This window comes from Gekko japonicus, unplaced genomic scaffold (assembly GCF_001447785.1).
Source record: "Gekko japonicus isolate JY-2015 unplaced genomic scaffold, Gekko_japonicus_V1.1 scaffold278, whole genome shotgun sequence".
Lineage (NCBI taxonomy): Eukaryota > Metazoa > Chordata > Lepidosauria > Squamata > Gekkonidae > Gekko > Gekko japonicus.
In genome coordinates, this window is record NW_015169783.1 from 349,520 (window position 1) to 371,595 (window position 22,076).

At 44.6% G+C, this 22,076-nt stretch overlaps 1 protein-coding gene across 9 annotated transcripts in view; it reads left to right on the forward strand.

Annotated features, from left to right (window-relative positions):
- NEDD4L (neural precursor cell expressed, developmentally down-regulated 4-like, E3 ubiquitin protein ligase) overlaps positions 1–22,076 on the forward strand; it is a 270,488-nt gene that overhangs the window by 85,910 nt on the left and 162,502 nt on the right. For 6 of the 9 annotated variants that reach the window (XM_015416880.1, XM_015416881.1, XM_015416882.1 and 3 more), the window contains exon 1: positions 2,855–4,164. The exons of the other annotated variants lie outside the window; for them this stretch is intronic. In XM_015416880.1, the coding sequence (XP_015272366.1) occupies positions 3,004–4,164 (1,161 nt within the window). In that variant the 5' untranslated portion in view covers positions 2,855–3,003. Of the gene's footprint in view, positions 1–2,854; positions 4,165–22,076 lie in introns of those variants that run through there. 9 annotated transcript variants of the gene reach the window in all.

A 22,076-nucleotide genomic window follows, 5' to 3' on the forward strand; every position in this document is an offset into this window, starting at 1 on the left:
CGGGAATAGTCCCATGTTCCTTGAAGAGTTGTAGGTGGAAATAATGTCGGATACCTTACTGATAAAACCAGCCCAATGGGGTTGCTGGAAGGGAATCGTGGGGTCTTGTGTACCCAAAGGAGGCCCCCCAGCCTGGTAGTGAATTGGGATGGGGAGGTGGGCACAGTGTTGTAGAAGCTGGTCAACTGAAGAGGAAATAGCACTGAGTTCAGTTGTAGCAGAGGTCATTTCAACACACCCAGTCGAGTTTCTAGGTGTAGGTAGAGAGCACAAATTTGTAAGGCTTGAGATACCTGAGCTGGCTTGCACAGGTTGCTTCATCATTATCTAACTACTGCAACATCAAGGGTTGACCTGCATGTAAGAATTAGAGACTGCATCATGCACAAGAGACCAAGTGCTGTTTTCCATAATAAGTTTGAGGAGAGAAGAGAGGGGCAGCTCACAAGTGTGTAGCGTTTGAGACCCTAAGAAGATCAGAGCAGTGGTCCCATTTAGTCCGACGTCCTGTCTCACACAGTGGACAATCGGTTGCTATGAATGCCCAACAATTAGGTCATAGAGGCCTGGGCCTTCCCCTGATGTTGCCTCCTTGCCACGTATTGAGAGGTATGCAGCTTGTGACTATGGAGGTTCCCTTTACTTGCCATGGCTGTTGGTCTTGGGTGGAATCTGTCTAGTGCCCTTGTAAAGACATCTATGCTGGTGACCATTACTACATCCACTGGCAGTGAATTACACAATTTAATTAATTGTTGAGTAAAGACAAATTATTTTGTCCATCCTGAATCTATTCCACATCAACTCCACCGTTTGCCTCCCCACATTCTAGGATTATGGGAGGAAAAGTTCTCTTGATCCACTTTCTCAATCCCACATGTAATTTTGTGAACATTTGTCACATTCCATTTTAGTTATCTTTTTTTTCTGATTTGAAAAATCCCAAGCTCTTTTGGCCTTTTTTCATGGGAAGGAGTTCACCCCTGAACTTCCATTTCTTTGCTCCAAATCACCCCATTTTTAGCAGGTTTTCTCCACCCAGACGACCAGTGGAATTTCAAAATGCGAATTTGTAAAGGTATTTGGTTAGCTTTTTTGTATCTCCCTGAACAATAAATGGGATGTACACCAGCCTGCTTGTCCATTGAAGAGTGTGGGAAAGTCCTTGGAGGTGTGGGAGGTCCCCCCCCAAACCTCTGCCCCCTCAAAGGATTCCATGGATCAAGCCTCATGTTTACAAGGGTGGTTGTTGAAGAAGTTTGATGTGCTTTACTAGCATTGAGAATATGTCGGGCATATCAGAAATTGTCTGAAAATAATTCTAAACCTCCATGGATGAACACAGCCCTGTTCAATGCTTGCTTTACTGATTTATTTTACAGATTTGTACCTCGTCGGGCCCTCAAAGCCTGATGTTTTCATTGTATAGCAAATAAACTTCTTCTTTTTTTGTGTTTATTGTTGGCTTGCGATCTGGTTGAAACAATAGAGGATTGTTCTGGCCTTTGGCAGGATTTATAATTTGAAGCTACTTCCATTTTCATTTGTGGGGGGGGGGCTGCTCTCTTCCCTGCGTAAAACAAGCTGTTAGAAAACAAATGCCTAAATATCTCAATGTGGTTGACTCAACACCCACTCCCCTGCTCTTGTGAAGCATTTAGAAATCAAGTTGTTTTGTTTGCATCTATAATATATTGTTCAGTTCCATAGACCTGGTTTGTAATCCATGCTGGATGAGTGTTTTCAGGCCCTATCTCTCTCCTTACCTCCGCCTCTTGATTTAAGCCGCTACACATAGCAGAACCGAATTCGGGCATTGTTTAATGTTGAGTTTCAGTCTGTCTGTTTGTTCTTCGGAGGCTTTTGGCTTCTAACAAGCGGAGCTGTATTCCGTGCTGGCAATCCAAGCCACTAATATTGCTCACTTTCTCATTGGAAGTTGGCCAGGATTGGGCAGTGTTTTCTGTATGGTGTTGAAGTTGAATCTGTGCAGCTTTCCACGCACACCCCTGCTCCCATTTTCACTTGCCTTCTCAGCCTCCCGTCGCCGCAAAAACAAAGATTAAAAAGACTGGAAAAGGAAGACCGTTTCTTGCGTTTTTGCTGCTACTTGACTCGTTCGTGTAAGACTCTCGTTTTGTTTTTCTCAGCTTCAGCAAAGAAGAAAATTCGGTGTCTAGCCGAAGCGGGTGAATTCTAGTGTGTTTACGGTGGCAATCTGATATCTGTCTCTGTTGCTACAGTGAACGAACAACCAACTTAAAATCGCTTTAAGCAAGGAAAGATCTAACTCCTAGTCGGTCTCTGATATTTATTTGGGCTACTTTGAAGGCAGCAGCCAGACAGCTTCAAACAAAAATGAAATTTCTCTACATGCCTCCCTTCGGCCATTTTCGTGGTTCCTGATCTGCCCGACAACGTCAGTGCAAAATCAAAGGGTTTTTTTGGAGGGTGGTGTGTGTGCGCGTTCATGTGTGTGTGTGTGTGTGTGTGCTGCTGCTGCTGCTGCTGCTGTATTCTTCTCCCTCCTTTCAATTTTTGCTTAGTACAAAAGTGTTCTGTGAATATGATGTAGTTTAGATTTACAGCGGAGCCGAGTGCGTTTGCTGCCGTAGTCAGCTGTGAGAGATCTCCCACTGGGGCCGCTCCTTTCTGATGGAAAAAGAGCAGCTGCGAAGGTGCTGTTTCAGGCTCTTGCTGGTATTAAAAAAAAAATTAGTCGCTTGCATTGGAGAGGGAGAAACGGGTCATGTGATGCCAGCCATCCTACCCTATGTCACAGTGCAGAGGAGCGCTGATTGCTCTTATCCAATCATGCCTGGAATGCTGTTTGCCACTTGGGCTATTTCTGCTATCTGTCGCTATCAGTGTAGCAGTGCTAACAGTTTGGCAGATGGGACACTTTTTCTTGGAGTTTATGTCTTTAGTTCTTAACTTCTGGCAGTGCCTGTGGACTTATTGCCGGAGGTTTTTTCCCTCCCCCCTCGCCTTTCTCCTTAAACCATGGCCCATCGGCTGCGGTTTCATTTTGGCTCTGGACGAAGCAACACAGCTCCCGAATCAGAGATCCTAGACCGTGAGAGAGAGGATGATGACTTTTTCATGGCATTCCACACTTTGCCAAGACGGAACGGGCCTCATGCTTTCTCCAGGCGCAGAATGGATTATAGTGACGGTGGGGGCGATTTGCGAGAAGTGGGGGCTTTGAAAAGAAGCACCTCCATGTTTATTCCTCAGCTGCTGAACAACATCGATGCGCGCCCAACCAGGAGCTCATCCATGCAGATTTCCCTTCAGCGCAAGGCTGTAAATGGACACGCTGATGGGTGTGGGGTGCCAGAGTCCCCGGAGGAGACGTGTAAACTTTCAGACTTCGGGGAGCATTGTGCTTCTTTGGTTGGGAGCCATTCTTCGGCAAGCAGTCCACAGGTAACTCCAGAGAATTCCCCACCCAGACAGCCTGAGATCATGGGGCAAGAGGTGAATGGAGGATCCCCCAACCATCGAATATTCTGTACAATACCTTCCAATAATTGGAATGACAATGGTACAGCTGCTGCTCAAGATGATGAAGCAAACAAGGCCACGTCTGGTTTAAACATTAGCGGGGTAAGAATTCAGCATCGTGCCTCAAGTGTCGATGTGCCTCAGGTGACGTTGATGCCCTTTGGTTCAGACACTCCAAATAATGCTTCTCCTTCAGAACCCAGGCGCTGGTCTTTACAGCATTTGCCAGACGGGTCAACCAATTCAGGCAAAAAATTCTTTGTTTTCCAATTGCAGCAACCACATTTGAACAGTCTGGGGGCAGGGGCAGATTGCAATTTTGGTTTCACTGGAACAAAAGGGGATAGGTTGGTTCGATATCCCCGGATCCGTCTGGAAAGAAGTACCTCGTACCCAGTTCAGCCACAATCAGAACGAGTCAGCCCTCTGGACGATAGCACGAATACAGCCGTTCGGGGGAATGCTTCAGAAATATCGAGAAGCAATTCAGTGGAGCGGGTTTCTCCAGGGCAAGGGTGTACATTTAAAATCCTACCGGATCAAAATTCAAGGCAGCAGCACTTCAGAATTCTTGTCACTCGTGGGACTAATGAGAAAAATCAAGTTTCTGGACAGGAAAATTCTAGTATTCCTATTCCTGCGGCAACCAACGCCTCTGTAAGTTAATATCTGAACTCATTTCCCCCTCAGTGTTTTTAGAGGACAAAAAAATAAAAAAAAATTGCATGTTGGATTGGGCATGTGGAAAGCAGCTGTCCATACTAGAAAGGTCTATATGCTTCTGGAACAATCTTGACACATCCTTGTTTTGTTAAGCTAAAATAGATTTCACTCATAACTACATCCAGAGTAATATTTTGAGGTATCCTAGTGACTCACATGTTACTTAATTGTTACAGCATCTCAACAGTGTGTTGGATTGTACCATCGGGGTGCACTGACACCTGCATGGTCTTCTGGCCCAAGACGCCATTCATTAATGGAAGGTGTCCTCACAAGAGCACTTTGGGTTAGTAGAAGGCACCTCATACCAGAGGACTGCGCTGTGCCAACTGAACAGAATGGTGGGATCTCACCCAGTGCCTCTATTTATAAAATTAATCAGTGCACAGTTTATAACATTCTACCTTTAGGACCCTGAATTGGTGAAAAGGCAGCTTAGAAATGTTTTATATGAATAAACCAAAAACACAACATTATTCTTTATTTATTTGAAGCATTTATATCCTTATGTTGTCAAAGGCTTTTATATCCTTGTTTCTCAGCTAGCTTTGTTATATTCTTAAAGAAATATGTATGCATGCTGAATAAGCACTCTCTAGCTCTAGGAGACCAGATTACGGCTCCACAGTACCAAGAGATATGATCATCTAAATCGTTTAATCAAGCCGCCTAAAGTTGACTTTCAATCAACGTCAACTTTTAATGGTAAACTTTTTGCCTGTGTTGTGTTGCTTGCTGTCCAGTTGAAAGTGAGAAATGATGGGTGGTAAGCATGATCGAAATCTCGAGTATTTTGATTTGTGTGGCGACACACAACTTCGGAGAGGAAATTTACTCTTTTTTAAAGAAAGACTTTTTTTGTACGTAATACCAGAAATAAGCTGTACTTACCTTTTTTCACCGAATAATATGTGTAACAATTAAAAAGAAAACTGGTGTTTAATTGCTGCGCAGTGCCATTGAACTTGGACCACTTGAGTTTCTCAACTTGGTGATCTAGTATATATAACCGGTAACAAGTATATAAAAACAATAACACTTGAACTGGTTCTCAGGCTGAATCGCTTCCATGCATGTGTGCATACTGATCGATCAGAGATTCTTTGTGCAAATTAGTGTGAAAAGGCAGTGCCCAACTGGATGGTGCAGAATGATGACGACTCTGCATCATTAGTATCAAGAATGTTAGTAGCATTAGTCAAGAGTAACATTGGTTATTGTGCTAGCCAGAGTCCCTCTTTGTTTTGCTTTTTTTTAGTATGCAGATATACATTTGAGAAGGTTTCTAAATAAGGGATCACATTTGTTGATTTTTTGGGGAAGCCATCCTTAGCTAGTCTACTCTCAAGTAAGCCCCATTTTATTAAATGGGACATACTCCCAGGAAAGTGTTCTTGGGACTGGAGCCCTATAGTAGAAGGCATATTTGGTGGTACATAGTACTCCTAGCCAGTGTTCCTTCTAAGCTGAGTTAGTGTGAGCTGGCTCACAGTTTTTTAGCCCCTGGCTCACACATTTTTGTCTCAGCTCAGGAAGGATGGCTCCAGAGCAAACTAATTTATGCAGTAGCCAAATGGCTCGCTCACAACTTGAATGCCGGTAGCTCACAGAGTAGAATTTTTGCTCACAAGACTCCACAGCTTAGAGGGAGCATTGCGTCTTAGCTACCATATGTAAAATTCTGTCTCAGTTTTCTAGATTTCTTTGAATTGGCTTGGTTTTCCCTAAGGTTTAACCCTCCATTAGTAAGGTGCTTCAGGTTTTGTTTCAGACATAGTGAAATAGCATTAAAGTTCTTTATTTAGCTTTTCTGTTGCTTGTTTTGTAAATTTATTTTAAGCTATTGGCTCCTGCTTAGAGTTCTATACTGACTGTGTGAGTTTCTTTAGATGCTGAGCATAATGTGGATATAGGCTGTAGCTATAAACAAGTGAGGGTGATTTGAGAGAGAAGGCGTCATGCTGAAAATTAGGGCCCAAATTTACTACTACTGCCGCCACCACCACTACCACATTGGACAAAAGGGAAAAATCTATGCTGAATTCACAGTGTGATAATGAGCATGCCACTGGAAAACTGTCTTCCATAGGGACTAGTAACATGCTGTCTCAAAGAATGTTTTTGAAATGTTAGTTTTGAGATGTTCATTTTTTAAAAAGCAAATGCACATTTCACTTTTTTATTTAGGTGCACCTCTCACCCTATTATGAAAAGTTGAGAGGGGGAACACAGGTGGATGAGACTCAACAAGCCTTTTCATGGAAATGCAACTTATTTTTAAAAAATCCTTGCCACCATCCCAATATATTTCAGGGTATTTAGCGTTGTTCAGGACCATTTCTGATACATAATTTTTACGTCATCATTTTTTATACTTACAAATAGTAATTCCAAAAACCAAATAGACACACCCTTGGCTTAGCAGTTCACCTTTTCTTCTTCATCAGATGTATTAACTCATGATGTCCTCTAAACAGCTAAGAATTATGTACAAAACCAATTCAAGGGATGCCGATTTCTTATGAAAAGAGAAGAACTCAGCAGTATTTTAAGTAGCATAAAATCACTTTTTATTAATTACCAACAAACAGTGATGATTATTACCTTTACAGCAGCTGGTAATGATTATTTTTTTAAAAAATCTGCCTTACAGGGGTGGCAGAGGGGAGCGTATTTGTTGCTACCCCATTTATCACTTCCAGGTTGGCAAAGTTGTTAAATGGAGGTCCCAAGTAACTCCAGCAATGTTGTGCTAGCCAGATAAATACCACTGGCAGGTGAGCCTCAGTCTTAAGGTACAAATTAGTCCACATCAGGAATGAGTGCGTGTAGAACGTGGCGCGTAGAAGTTGACCGCCATCATTTATTAATGTTACGAAATGCTAGCACTTTAAAATGGTTTAAATGTTGAAATATGTTATCTGTTTAATTTAATTTATGTGTGTGTTTTATTCTGTTGTAAGTTGCCCTGAGCCGGCCTAGGCTGGGAGGGCGTGGTATAAGTCTAAATAAAATAAATAAATACATACATAAATAATTAAATCATGGCTGAAGTGTGCATGGAGTTTTCTGTGCCCTTCAGGGTCAGGGACAACCCCAGGACTGCAGCTGGTATTACCCAAACATAGTTGTACCTGCAATGGGAATTTTTTCAAATTAATTTGAACATTTATGCCTCCTCTTTTCTCTTGGCTCATCTCCTCTTGGAAATGAAAGTAGAGTTTGCATGAATACTGTGTGATGTGGTGTTCCAAGCACACATGGATGTGCCCAATTGCTGTGAATGTGTGTGCAGACAGATCCCCACCTGTATTTGGTGGCACGCTGCTTTACATGGACTGTAATGAATTTGTACCTGCCTCTCTCCTGCTCCTGGGGCTATTGAAGTAGCGGCTCATCGCTCTGCCCATATGCGTAGAAGCATTCAGGGAAATTTGTGTGGTCTCTGGGCAGATCTTTGTGCATGGTTTGTTTTTATGTTTCAGGTGAGAATGACCACATTGAGCATTGTGATTGTGTTTGCTTGTGAACAAAGGGTCACTTTGCACCCCTTTTTGTTGTCGTTCCCTTTTGTGGAAGGTTTTTGGGGGTCATGTTGTGAGTCTGAAAAACTGTGTGGATTGTAACACAGCGAGGATATCTTCCCTATGCAGTCTTAGCAAGATGGTAGTAAGGAAGGACCTCTTGGGTGTATTCCGCAGTCCTTGACATGGTGGTGTTCTCTTTCACGCTTCTTTTCAGTCGGTTGGTTTTAAAAAGCTGTGGATCTCTCCAATTTAATCTAGCTACAGATTAACAATGTATTGTGGCTGCTGAGATGTATGTAAGTCACAGATTTGCGCTTGGCCCTGGTGAAAAATAGATGTGGATAGCATGGAGTTGATTCCCCCCCCCTCCCCTGCTGAAACAATCAGAAGGAGGAATCTTGCTAACACTTAAAAGTTTGGATTGAGCCTGTGAGCATGGCAGTCAAACTCTTTGGGTAGGCATTTTCCAGATATTCCTCTAAAAGCTTGCTGTTTTCCATCCAAGTAGCTGAATGCTTTTTTGGTTAAGTCTTATTTTTACAGGAGAGCTGTGGGTTTGCAAATGAAGGCTGTGCAGTGAATGCGTTTAACTGTGGATGTGCTTCTTGTATCCGGTGGCTGAAAGGGAATTTGGTAGCACTTTTCAGAAACCATGTGCGGGTGGGTAATGGGGAAGGGAGCACAGTGGAGCGAGAAAAGGTGTTTAGACTCTAGTCAACACATTTAAAAAGTGCAAACTTTAAAAGTGACCTGTGTCTGGCATCCTGTATAAATCGCACGGATGAAGCCGATTTGTAGGTAATGCATCTTATGTAGGGTTGGATCCTGCAGATTTGCTCTGCTAACGGCAGTGCCCCCTTCCCCAGGACAAGGAACCGTCCCCAGACACCAGGGGCTCACTTCTTGTATCCAGAGAGGGCTCTATGTACCAGGGGAAAGTTCCATTAGTAACAGAATGGATTCGCCAACTCTAACTCCTGAAATGTTCTATGTCTCTTAGCTTTTGCAAATTGCAGAAGCAGTGGATTCTGACAACCCGTCCGCAAGATTCCTCCTTCTGGTTGTTTCAGCATTTTCTTCCCGACATGCATATTCAATCCTATCCTTGCAGCCAGAAGAGTTTGTTATTTGCAAAAATATTAAAACTGAGATTTGAGTGAAAGTTCTCAGCTCTGTGGTTGTGAGCTTTTCAGTGAAAGCGAGGGAGTAAGGAAAGCTCTGGGTCCAAGAAATAACGATGATGCACCAATTATTAAAAAAAACATACACGTACAACTGCCAGAACAAGGTTTTTAATAGAAGGAAAAGATTACATGTCATGTACTTTTCTATACTTTTAGAGGAGTATGAAAAAGAAGAAGTATAAAATTATGCAACGATTAACCCCTAGTAGAAACAGAGCTGGAAGGGTAAGGCATGAAGGGTTACGGCAAGAGTCCCAATTTGGACAGCGCAGGATTGTATGTGTCCTGCTGAGAGATTTGCTTGAGTTATCTGGATATTTTTGCTCCGCGGGCACCTTTTGGGAAATGAACCTGCTTTCCACCAATGGCAGCTGCTCTTTAGTGATCTGCTGATGGGTTAAAGGGGATGGTGGACTGAGTCTCCTATTATCATAAGGGGAGGGACAAGATGGCCTTTGATCCTTTGATCTCCTCGATTCTGTGTTTATACTATCGAATATCAGTCACTTCCAAACAAAGCAGGTACGTATTGTATTACTTGTACAATAAGATTTCTCCCAAACCTGTTTTCCACTGTTAGTTTCGCCCACCCGAAGCTCTGTAGACAAGGAATGGGACTGGGACGCAAGTGGAAGCTTAATTATCAAATGTGCTTTGTGACCAAAACTGTGCTTGCCGCCAAATAAAAATTGTTTGGCTCGTAAGCTGCATAGGGCAAGACCCTCCGAATGCTGCAATAAATCACTCACTAGCCGTTTTAAGCGTTACCTCGCTCATCATAAAGGAATCATGTTAATACAGCTTAGCCGCCTCATAAAATCGCTGTGTTGGGTTGCAGTGCTTCTGTGGAAATGTGTCTTTTATTTAGTTATCCTGTTTTTACGTGTTGGCACATGGTGCCCTGTTGTGAGCCGCCCTGAGCCCGCTCGCGGGGAGGGCGGGGTAGAAGTGCGATAATAAATAATAAATAAATAAAACTCTAGCACCCATGCAAGGTAGCTTTTCATGTGATCCTATCCAGATGCCAGTCTAGGGCTGCCAGCCTCCAGGTGGGGCCTGGAGATCTCCCACTTTTACAACTGATTTCCAGCTGACAGAGATCAGCTCCCCTGGAGAAAATGGCTGCTTTGACGGGTAGACTCTATGGCGCCTCGTACCCTGCTGAGGCCCCTCCCCTCCCCAAACCGCGCCCTCACCTGGATCCACCCCCAAAGTCTCCAGGTATTTTCCAATCCAGACCTGGCAACCCTACAAAGGCCTGTAGCCTATTGCTGTAGAGCCAAAGGTGGTGACTCAGTACAGAACCAAATAAGGCTCTTTAAAAAATAAAATATTTAAGTCAAGGCAATGTTGGAGGGGTAGGTGGGATCCTAGAACAACCACTATGTGAAGGGCATGGCGGTCAGATATTTTTATGGGTTTAAAGAGATGCTTTACAGAAAGGCAAATGATAGAGGTGAATAGTTGCCAGGAACCTAACCACGCTCAGATTTATGCAGGTGGATTAAAATAGTTGTGCATAGTGTTCCTGTGTGTATTTATTAGTTATTGTGTGACCTCGTGTGTGCCCTTTCCTAATAAAGGACTCGCAACAACCAGTACTTGGGTTGAGGACACGGTACGGATCGTTAATCAACGTGACAATTGCTAGTAATGTTGAGCTATATATTTTCACTTAGGCCAATGGACTTTCTTGTACTGGCTCTTTGTTGATCTCTTCCTCCGAATCCTGACGTTGTTCAGCTCTTTCGTTCATAAAGGGTTGCTGACCCCATTTTGCAAGACTCTTAGTAGAGGACAGGATCCTGCCATTCGAATCCTCTTTAAATTTTGTTTGGGATTGTCTCCTTAGCAATGCTGGGAAACATTTGTGGAGGTGGTATTTCCCCCTTCCCCTGTTTCTTAAGTGCTTTCTCTGCAGTTTCCATTTATTAGATGAAAACTATTTGGGCAGAATAATTTCGAGTCTCTTCCAGTTCAGCTAGTTTGCATGTATTTGATTGATATAGGACATGAGATTTGGGCTGTAGGCAGCAGCTGCTTCGGGCCTTATTTATCTAGAGTGAAAACATTCATGCGGGCGTCTGTAGTCCTGCTGCTACCGAGTGTTTATGACCTTTCAAATATCTTCTCTTTTAGACAGTAGAGCTTTCGGGCCAGCAGGATGTATTTCATTACGGGTTATCATAGAATGTGAAGTAAAATACGAATATGTGACCTAACTTCAAGCATATGAGACTTAATCATTATATACATGTATTCGGAAGATCCACCGCAGATCTCAAAGATGGATATTTTACCAGCCACTGCCTGGAGGGGGGGCATCCTCCCAGATTTGCGTCTGCCTAATTAAAAATAGGATTATGCCGTATTTTAGTATAATTTGATACCAGCACATTTGTGTCTGTCTGTTCTGTTCAAACAGTCTCGTTTAAAAAAACACATAAAAACCCTCCACAGGGAACTGGTCTGAGTGGATATCTCTGCGTTTTTGGTTGACGGCGCACGTCGGAGGGTGCCACGGAGGGCCCTGGCAAATAAAATATTGTCACCGTCAGACTCTTTAAGACATCGCTGACAGAGTTACGGACCCCTCCGGAACATTGGAATGTGAGTTCCGATGCTGCCACAGAGTGACCTCTGTCTCTCTCCAATCTGTAGGGATATATCCAGCCGCTAGTAAGAATACCAAAGCCCTACATGAAGACTTTTTTTTCCTGGTTATGACCCCCCAGTTTGTCAAGTTTTCGTATACCCGTGATGGAGGAAACAAGTGCAGGGTTATGCTGTCTTTAAAAGCGAGGGGTCACTTTGCAGGCGTAGCTTGGCGGGCAGCTTGTCCCAATTTGCCTTGTGGGCAATGGCACAAGATTGCAAAAATGAGCTTTTCCTCTCCCTGCAGGTATATCACATGATCATGTTTATAGGGGGGTGGTTACCTTGGGGACTCCCCTTACTGTGCTGATTTCAGTCTCCCCCTCCCATGTGTGGCATGCTGCTGGGATACTCCTCTTGGTCTTTGACTTTTTTTAAAATGTAATTTTAACCCACATGGCTGTCTCCTTCTTGCAAACATTTTAACCCTTAAGAGCACAGTGGGGTCAAATGGGTCTCGAGAAGTGGGGAAAGAAAAGGGATAAAACTTTGCTTTCAGTCTCCTACAGTTTGATATATATTTTTTGCCTTGATGAGGTCTGTTGCCTTCTGGTGTTCTGTGATCCCTACTCGTAGCTCTTACAAATGTTATATCCTAATGTTTTAGGGCCAGTTTTACCTGCCGGCTGCATTGAAAGGGAAACTGGAAATTGGCAGATAGGGTGAAATTGACAAAATGATATATTTTTCTATTTCCTCCCTAGTTCTTTGCTATTTTATCCCAGTAGCGCAAAAATGGGAAGGGGGGAAACGCTTCTGAAAGTATAGGTTTCTTTTTGTATTGCAGCTAGTATTATGCTCAATAAAATGGTCATTTTTAAAAAAAAAATTATGTGATCTTTACTCAATTAGAAAATAAGATCTTTTTTTGTTCTCTCTGGGGTTTGAATGGATGGCTGAGACTAGGTTTACATATATAAATTGTTCTTTAAGAGTTTGCACGTCTGAAAGAATTTGATTTGGCTGGGCATCTGCGATTAGTTTTAGATGTGTGCTGCTTACTACCAATTTTGAAAGGCTTTTGAGGCAACCGAGCCAGTAATAATGACGGGTGACTTGAGAGAGTTTATTCTTCATAATAATCTTGCAAATCTAATTTATTTTCTCACAGTGTTCAACACCCCTCTTTCTGTCATGTCCTCCACCACCTCAGTGCATTTATTAGTTAGTTAGTTAGTCAGTCCTGCCTTTCCTTGTGGTTCAAAGTAGCTTGCAATAGTGGTTAAATAATAGTATAGGAGAGGAAGACCCCTGTGCTTTGCTAAGTGCAACAGAAAGTGTATCTCCCAATAAAGGACAGTGAGGCTAAATTGAGAGAACTGTATACATAAAGCAAATGGACATATTCTCAGGTGAAAGGGGCAGGAGGAAGAGAAACCTGCTTATTCCGTGTTTTCTTTGAACGGCACATTACAGCCAGATAGTCAATTTGATAACGAACTTGCCAATCTAATGTCACTGTTATGCTCCAAAATAGATTTTAAGAAATTCCTTTTAAAGACAACATACTCCCATATTAGCATTGTTATCAGGAGCTTTTCTTTCACAGAGAGATTGATTTGTATCTTCTCCTTTTTTGCTGTCAAGACACAACTGATTTATGGAGGACCCTTAGGGTTTGCGAGGCAAGAGACTTCAGAAGTGCTTTGACATTGCCCGCCTCTGCAAAGGAGCCCCGGAGTCCCTTGGCGGTCTCCCATCCAAATGTTAACACAAGGCCAACCCTGCTCAGCTTCCAAGGTCTGACAAGATCAGGTTATCCTGGGCTATCCAGGTCAGGATGATTTGAACTTTTAACGGGGAGGAAAATATAAACATATTTCAGGAATATTACAGTTTTGTTCGCTCTGTCCGAGCAAAAGAAATGGCTAGCAAAAATAGCAAGTGACTTTTCCAGGAGGGCATTGTGACCTGACCTTTGGTATGTGTCCCCTCCCCGCCCAAACCCTCATATTTCATAATCTGATAGTTTACGTAAGAAGAGACATCATAAACCAAAGGTCTGCAGTCTTTTACAGTTAAACAGCCCAACTGCATCAAAATTCAGAGCAAGAGAGCAACAGAGACTCAGTATAAGAAAGCCCATTTGCGTGGCTGAAACTGCACAGCTTAACATTATTGCGTAATTGATATGGTGATTGGTAGTCCATAAAATCTCTGCAGCCCAAACACTGGTTGCTCTGAGTCCTTTATTAGGAAAGGGCACACGTGAGGTCACACAATAGATGATAAATATACATTGGAGAACTGTGTGCAATTCTTTACACTACAGTGGCATAAGTTTCTGCATGGTACACATGTGGATTCCTGACAGCTGTTTACCTTTATCATTTCCCTTCCTGTAAAGCATCTCTAAGAAGCTGTTTAAACACACACACACACACACACACACACACACACACACAAAGAGCTGGTTTATACTGAATCAGAGGATTGGTCCATTAGCCCTGTGATAGCCACAGGCATAGACAACTTTAAAAGGGGATTAGACAGATTCATGGAGGATAGAATTCTTGGTGGTTACTAGCCATGGTGACTAAAGAGAACCTCCACATGCAGAGGCAGTAAACTTCTGAATACCAGAGCCAGGAGACAACATCAGGGGTAGGCCTTGGCCTCTGTGCTCTGTTGTTGGCCCTCCAGAGGAATTGGTTGGCCACTGTGTGAGACTGGATGCTGGACTAGATGGACCACTGGTCTGATCCAGCAGGGCTCTTCTTATGTTCTCAAAGTTAGTATAGCCTACTCTACGCAGTGGCTCTCCAGGGTGTTAGTTTCACATCACGTACTACCTGAGCCTTTTAGCTGGAGGTTCTGGGGATTGAACCTAGGACCTTATGAATGCCAAGCGGATGCTCTGCCACTGAGCCACAACCCTTCCTTAGCTCCCTCCCTTCTTTAATTCCATAACGATCTTTGTCTGCTGTTCCCGTCGCATACTGATCCTTCTACTAGCATCCCTCCAACCCCACCAATATACATTGACTTAAAGATATCATTCTTTAAAAAAAAAAATCTTTAGTAACAGGGTGACTGGCCCAAGGTCACCCAGCGAGCTCCGTGGTCGAAAGGGATTTGATTCCAAGTCTTTCAGATCCTAGCCAGCATCCTAATGAAAAATATTTTGACAAAATTTGCATGCTGCATTTCTGCCCATTGAAGACCGCTATGTTTCTGTAGTGTAATTGCTCTTCCGCATGAGCCCTTCTCTCCTCTGACTGAGGAGGATCTGTATGTATGACAGCTGGAAATCCTGCAGGTACAGCTTTCCTTATCATGGATCCTTGGTGATAAGGAAAGCATGTGTGGCGCTTCTATTGTGCAGCTGTTAGAAGAGTCCCTGCAAAAGATGAAAGTGATTGGGAAAAGTTAAAATAGAGGCAGGGGTCATTTCCTGCGGGAGCGCACAGGAGCGGAGGTCCGGCAGTAAGGAGCCCAGGGGGCGGGCACATGTAACAAGCCCCGCCCCCTGCTCCCAGCAACCCTCAGTCAGGCCACAAGGAGCAAGAAGTAGCCAGGTAAGTTGCAGAACCACCCCCCCTCGGCCCTCCTTCAGGTACAAGCTCTCCCTCCTCTGTGAGGGAAGATCTGTGCATCCCCCCCCCCATAGCTTTCCAAAAGAGTCCAGTAGAGCCTGAGCGGTGAATGTTGCCTTCTGACACACTTCCGGTGATGCCAGGGGGTGTGGCCTATAAAAATGAGTTATGCTAATGAGTCATGCTAATGAGCTCCTGCACCTCTTTTTCTATGAAATGACCCCTGAATAGAGGTATAAGGAAGACTGAGACATGCGTTGTCCGAAAAGCTGGAGGACTCTGTGAGCTTCTTGGTTGGCCATTGGGTTTAGGTGACCAGGCCTTGAATGAGGAATACTTTCTGGAAAGGCTCGTTTCTCCAACTATCGACATAAAACCGTTACCACATAGGCCTCATCTGAAGAAGTGTGCTTTGCACACGGAAGTTTACACTTTGAATAAAACTTTGTTGGTCTTGAAGGTGCCACTGGACTCAAAACGTTGTTCTGCTGCTTCAGACCAACATGGCTGCCCCACCTGAATGTTACCACAACAGTCACTTCTAGCAACGCCTTCCTTTAGCCATGTGTGGTCTCCCTCAGAAAGGTCTCGTTCCTTTTCTTACAGATCTGATCTTAAGGAACAGACTGCTGGAAAATGCCTGGAAGGCACAACAGCTGGTGTTTCCCACAAGGCTTTCTTGTAGGTTGTGTTCTGATTTCATTGTATTGCTGGGCAATAACTTTTTCAGTACCTGTAAATTTAGATAGTGGCTTGCAGTAGATTGATTTTTTTCCCGATTGTTTTTGGCTATGTAATAGGAATAAAGGATAACAAAGGATAAAAGTGTGATGGGGTGCATCAGGGATTTTTGAAACTTTTGTTTATTTTTTTAAAAAGAAGAAAACAGCAATATGTTCTGAAATCTAACAGTCAGACACTCCAGAGGATCTGAAACGTGTATAATTTAGCCAAATACATTAAATATTTCCTGACTGGGAAAGAAACTCATTCCTTCAACTTCCAAATCTGTGGAAAAACGGCAGCGGGGAAATTGTTCCTCTCTCTGCTAGCCCGATCTCGTTGGATCTTGGAAGCAGGGGCAGCCCTGGTTAGCATTTGGATGGGAAACCATCAAGGAAGTCCAGGGTCCCCATGCAGGGGAAGGCAATGGCAAACCACTTCTGCACGTCTTTTGGCTTGAAAACACTGTGCAGTCGCCACAAGACAGCTAAGACTTAGAAGGGTCTGTGGGTTTGGACCTCTGTTGGAGTTTGGGGGGAGGTCTTTTTGTCCCTGTGGGGGGCTGCAGGACGGTCCTGAGGGGAAAAAGAGTTCTGAGGAAAAGAGAGAATTTTCCGAGGAGAAAAAAAGGGAGACAGACCCCATCTAGGTCTGAGGGCACAGACCAGAGTGATCTTCGTAACGTTAACAGACCCGGGTCCCAGAATTTCTTCTCTCCACTGTGGTTGGTGAGAGAATCAGGGGGTACATTTGAGCTCTCTTGGGGCTCCTTCTTGGGTCACTCTGTTCTCTGCCCTCAGACCCAGATGACAAAAGACCACCCCCCAAACTCCAACAATTCCTCAGAACTCTCCCCCCACCCCAGAACTGTCCTTTCTCTCAGGACTCTCCTATGGCTCTCCCACAGGGACAAAAATGCCCCCCCCCCCAAACTGTGATAGAGGGACAAACCCACAGAGTTGCAAGTGTAACTCTGCAATGTTCCCTCTAAGCTGTGGAGTCTTGTGAGAAAAAATTCTGCTTTGTGAGCTACCGGCATTAAAGTTGTGAGCGAGCAATTTGGCTATTGCGTAAATCAGTTTGCTCTGGAGCCATCCTTCCTGAGCTAAGACAAAAAGGTGTGAGCCAGGGGCTAAGAAACTATGAGCTAGCTCACACCAACTCAGCTTAAAGGGAACACTGGATGCCACTACCTTCTACAGCCCATTCCATGGAAAGTGGTCCGATAGGCAATTCTTCCGCATTAGCGGAGAGAGGTGTGTTTCCCGTTTCCTCTCCGACCAGCCACACTCTGCTGCGCTAACATTAAGTTCTTCGTGTGAAACAAACCAAGGCAACTTTTTTTTTTTAACAAGAGCCAATCTGTTTATAATTTCGGAGGGGGCGTAGAGGAACGAGACTGAAGGGGAGAAAGGGGTCGTGTGAATCGGTAAGGTTTTCAGCAGTGTTGTCGGAGAGCTGTTACTTAAACTGTTTCAGAGAGCTGTTACTTAAACTGTTTCGGCAGCTTCTGTGCTCTTGTGTGACTTTTCTGGTATGTGCCCCCCCCCCTTGGACTAGCAAGCTTACAGCGGTGCTGTGTTGGCCAGGTGACAAGAGACAGAGTCCCTGTGTCAGACGCCAGCCAAAACAGATGTTGGAACAGGAGGCAGGGTAAAAGAATCCTGTGTCCCCAATTTGTGCTGCCAGCTTCATTTTCCATGGGGCCAGCGTTCTAGCAGTGGCTTCTCTCGTATTACTATTTTAATTTTTTTCCCTTCTTCCCCGGGAACAATATATACTATTAACAGCTCTGATTTAATAGTATCCCACTATTAATATCAAGCGGTGGGCATGACTTACTGGTGATGATAGTCCCTTATATTTAAAACAACAGCCAAAAAAATAAATAAATCTGAGCAGACATTGATCTCCTCATTGCATGCAGACTTTTTCCAGTTCTGCTCTGGGGTTCCCCGTGAAATTCAGGATGGAGGATCCATTGCATAGCTGCGGGAGTGGCGTCTGAGTTCCTGGTTCATGGGACTCATTCGGGCGGATCAGAATTCAAGAGGAATCCTCGCGTGTGATGGCTGAGGCTTACCACACAGAGTGTGGCCATCTGCTCTAAGTTAAACAGAAATCATAAATGTGAAATAGTGGCCCCCAGGACATAAGCAGAAACTCAGAATTTTGGGGTCAGGGTGGTGGATCTGTGTTGTAGGGCACACAAATGCACAGTGCTGCTTTTCACTTGACCTGGTAGCCTGATGTGGCCCTGAGGAGCACAGTTTTGCTGCGACTGACAGATATTAAATCTAAAAGTCCCGTTCTTTTGGCTCAAATTATGCCACTTCTGTGCCCTTGGTTCTTACCTTTAAAGTCCTATATCAGTGATGGCGAACCTTTTAGAGACCGAGTGCCCAAACTGCGACCCAAAACCCACTTATTTATCGCAAAGTGCCAACACGGCAATTTGACCTGAATACTGAGGTTTTACTTTAGAAAAAACAACTCATACATTAACTTAAGATGATCCAAACAAAGTAAGGAAAGCAATCCCAAATGCTTTCATTAACTTAAAAAATTTTTGGCAGAGAATTTGACACTTTAATGATGGTCTGGGCCTGGCTGGGGCGATGGCACACGTGCCCACAGAGAGGGCTCTGAGTGCCACCTCTGGCACCCGTGCCATAGGTTCGCCACCACTGTCCTATATGGTCAGGGACCTACTTACCTAAGGGACCGCCTTTCTCCACATACTCCCCAGAGAGCACGAAGATCGGGGTCTCAACACCGTTTGGTCCATCCAGGCCCGAAAGAAGCCAGGCTAGCTGTGACGAGGGCCAGTGCCTTCTCTGTGGCGGCCCCGTACTGGTGGAATGAGCTCCCGGAGGACATCAGGGCCCTGCGGGACCTTTTACGGTTCCACAGGGCCTGTAAAACGAAGCTCTCCCACCAGGCTTTCGATTAGGAGCTGCCACCACTAATGCCGTGGCCCTGGCCCCAATACTAATACTAGCACCAATATCAGCGCTAAATCAACATCTAATAACCTGGCAAGGACCTGGACAATGGTGGTGGTTGTTATCTGGAAGCCGAAAGAACGCCACCATTGTATATTACCTGTACTTGCTAGCACTCTGAGATTGTGATGGTTTTAACTGTTTTATCTGTTTTAAATACTGGCGGGGAGGGTGGGATAAAAATCAAAGGAAATAAATAAATAAATGCCTGCTCCAGAGCATTAGCTCTGACAATGCCTTAGGATTGGCCAGGTTCTCCCCGCCCCCCCATAGCAACTGGCAGGGGACTCACCTTCCCAGGGGGAGCTCACTGGTGATACTGTGACATCACTTCCTGTGTGCTTGGAAGTGACATCAGCATGTTGCTGGGGATGTGGATGCGGAGTGTTGGTCAAATGCCAGAGCATCCCTGGTGTCCTCCAGCAACACGCTGACATCATTTCCAGGCAGACGGGGTGATGGCAGCATGCTGGGATGTCCCCCCAGTTCCCCACCATTCCCCCCCCCTCCCGGCCAGCTGAGCCTTACCTGGAGGCTGGCAACCCAAGACGAGGAGGGGGAAATTAGCATGTGATTACTTCGCAATGGAGAAATTTTGATGTGGGTCCCACTTCCAAAAGTTTTTCTATGGATACCTATATCAGTATGAGCAGTCTCAGCCACCCACAACACACCAAAGAGAGCCCTAGATGCTTTCTTCTCACTCTTCAGAGAATGTGGAAGCTGATGCCTTGTGGTCCTCCCTCAGAGCCAGTTGGGTGTAGTGGTTAGGAGCGCGGACTCTAATCTGGGAGAACCGGGTTTGATCCCCCACTCCTCCACATGCAGCTGCTGGCGTGACCTTGGGTCAGTCACAAGTTCTCTCAGAGATGTTCTCTCAAGAGCAGTCCTCGAAAGAGCTCTCTCAGCCCCACCTACCTCACAGGGTGTCTGTTGTGGGGAGGGGAAGGAGATTGTAAGCCGCTCTGAGACTCCTACAGGTAGTGAAAGACGGGGTGTAAATCCAATCTCCTCCTCCTCCTTCTCCTCCTCCTCCTCTTCCTCCTCCTTACTGACTGTCCCATCACAAAATATTTTCCCCACCCTCACACATGCTTGCATTCCTTATACAGCACACTTCTCCTTCTCATGTTCTGCTGAAACTCTTTTTTTACTGGAGAGGCCAGTCCCTATGTTCATTTGTGTTGAGGGTGGCACAGAGCACTCCCTGACACACACACACCCCACGCACCAGTTTTATATTTTAATAAAACTAGTTCCCAGAATTTTAAGAGTGAAGGAAAATGTAATCATTCGTAATGCATGCATAGCGGGACGTTTTGTGAAGAAAGGCTCCCGACACTGGATGGAATATCATTTGCCTCGTTGTGCTTGTAGGCTTTAGAGGAAAATGGCTTTAAGTACACTCCAAAGGGGTGTGTGGCTATGCCCTAATCAAACAACACAGTTTTAAATATACAACGGAGAACAATGTAAAACTACCCCTACGCTGTGAACAGCGTCTTATACTCTGCCAAGACAGGGAACAGTGTTATGAAAGTCTACCATATTTTTTTTTTAAATGAGCAGACTTGTGTATGTTTTGGCCTGCGCCTTGTAGGGAGAAAGAGAATTTTCTACTTTTCTTCGATGTTAGCTGCTTGCGGCCGCGGCATTCGATCCCAAGAAGGAACACTTCCTCCCCAGAGTGCTTACATTATGGATTAAGCTAAAAGGCAACACCTAAGAAATTGATTTTGTGCTTATGGATGATGGAAAACACTTGGATACACTGATGGCACACTCCTTCATATAAAAGGGAAAGGACTGACTCGCACTCTTTTAGAGTTAAAAAAAAACACCCCAAACCTGAAGTTTCATCTCATCAGTCAAAGCAGTGGCTGTTATCTCAATAACTTTACTAGTTACCTCAAAGGGCTGTCGCTCACATTTCTACTTAAAAAAAAACCCAAAGGCATTCAGTGTGGCTTACAAGTGAAAATTTTGCCCTCAGCACCAAAGAGTAAAAGCATTAAAGGAACCAAAAACATATAGTAGCAGGAGTCATAAAAGCAGCAATGCAGAAACAGTAAAAACCCAGCAATCTTCATGAAAAAGCAATAAAAACTGACAGGGTAAAAAGTCAGTCAACACTGTTAATCAACCATCGAATGCCTTTTGGAACAAAATAGATTTAACCGGGGGCCAGGATCAAGGGGCAAGCTCGAGCGTGTCCAGAAGAGGGCAACCAGGATAGTGAGAAGGTTGGGATCCAAGTCTTATGAGAAAAGGCTGAAAGAGCTGGGTATATTTAGCCTGGGAAAGAGAAGGCTTAGAGGGGACATGATTGCAGTCTTCAAGTATCTGAAGGGCTGTCATGTAGAAGATGGAGTGGATCTATTCTCTCTTGCTCCGGATTGCAAGACTAGATCTAATGGGTAGAAATTACAAGGGAGTCATTGTATTGCAAGGAAATTACAAGGGCTGCGTAAATATCAGGAGAAACTTCCTAACTGTAAGAGTGGTTGAGCAGTGGAACAGACTGCCTCGGGAGGTGGTGGATGCTCCTTCAAGCGGAGGCTGGACGACCATCTTTTGGGTATGTTGTAGGGCTGTCTTTCGGCTATGCTCCTGCAGAGTGCAGGGGGTTGGACTAGATGACCTGCAAGGTCCCTCCCAATTCTAACATTCTGTGATTCTATGATATGAGTTTCCTGGAGTAGGGATTCCACAGATCTGGAGCTGATTGCTGAAGACAAACTGTTAAGGGTCCCTATTGGTCCCATCTCAGATAGCACAAGCATATGGGGGAGGGTGACAGCTGCTGATGGTTGGTCACAGGCAGGCTCATATGGGTCTTTCGCATCAGCCACTACTTGATCTTCTTACACTGGAGATGCTGGGGCGATAAAGCCAGGGGCCATCTCCGTGCAAACCAGATGTTCTTCTACTGAGCCGTGGGCCATCCCCTACCGCTTGTTCCAGAAATATTTCAGAGGGACCATCCTTCCTGGGAAGTGTTTTGTGTTATTTACTTCATCTATACCCCAGATTTCTTCCGTACTGGAACCCAAGGTGGCTCACGGTATTCTCCCCTGCTCCATTTTATCCTCAACAACAAAAACTCTGAGAAAGGGGTTCAGTTTAGTGTTTGTGCCTGGCACAAGATTACCCTGCAAGCTTCCATGGCAGAGTGGGGATTTGATCTTGGGTGTTCCAGATCCTAGTTCCAGATAA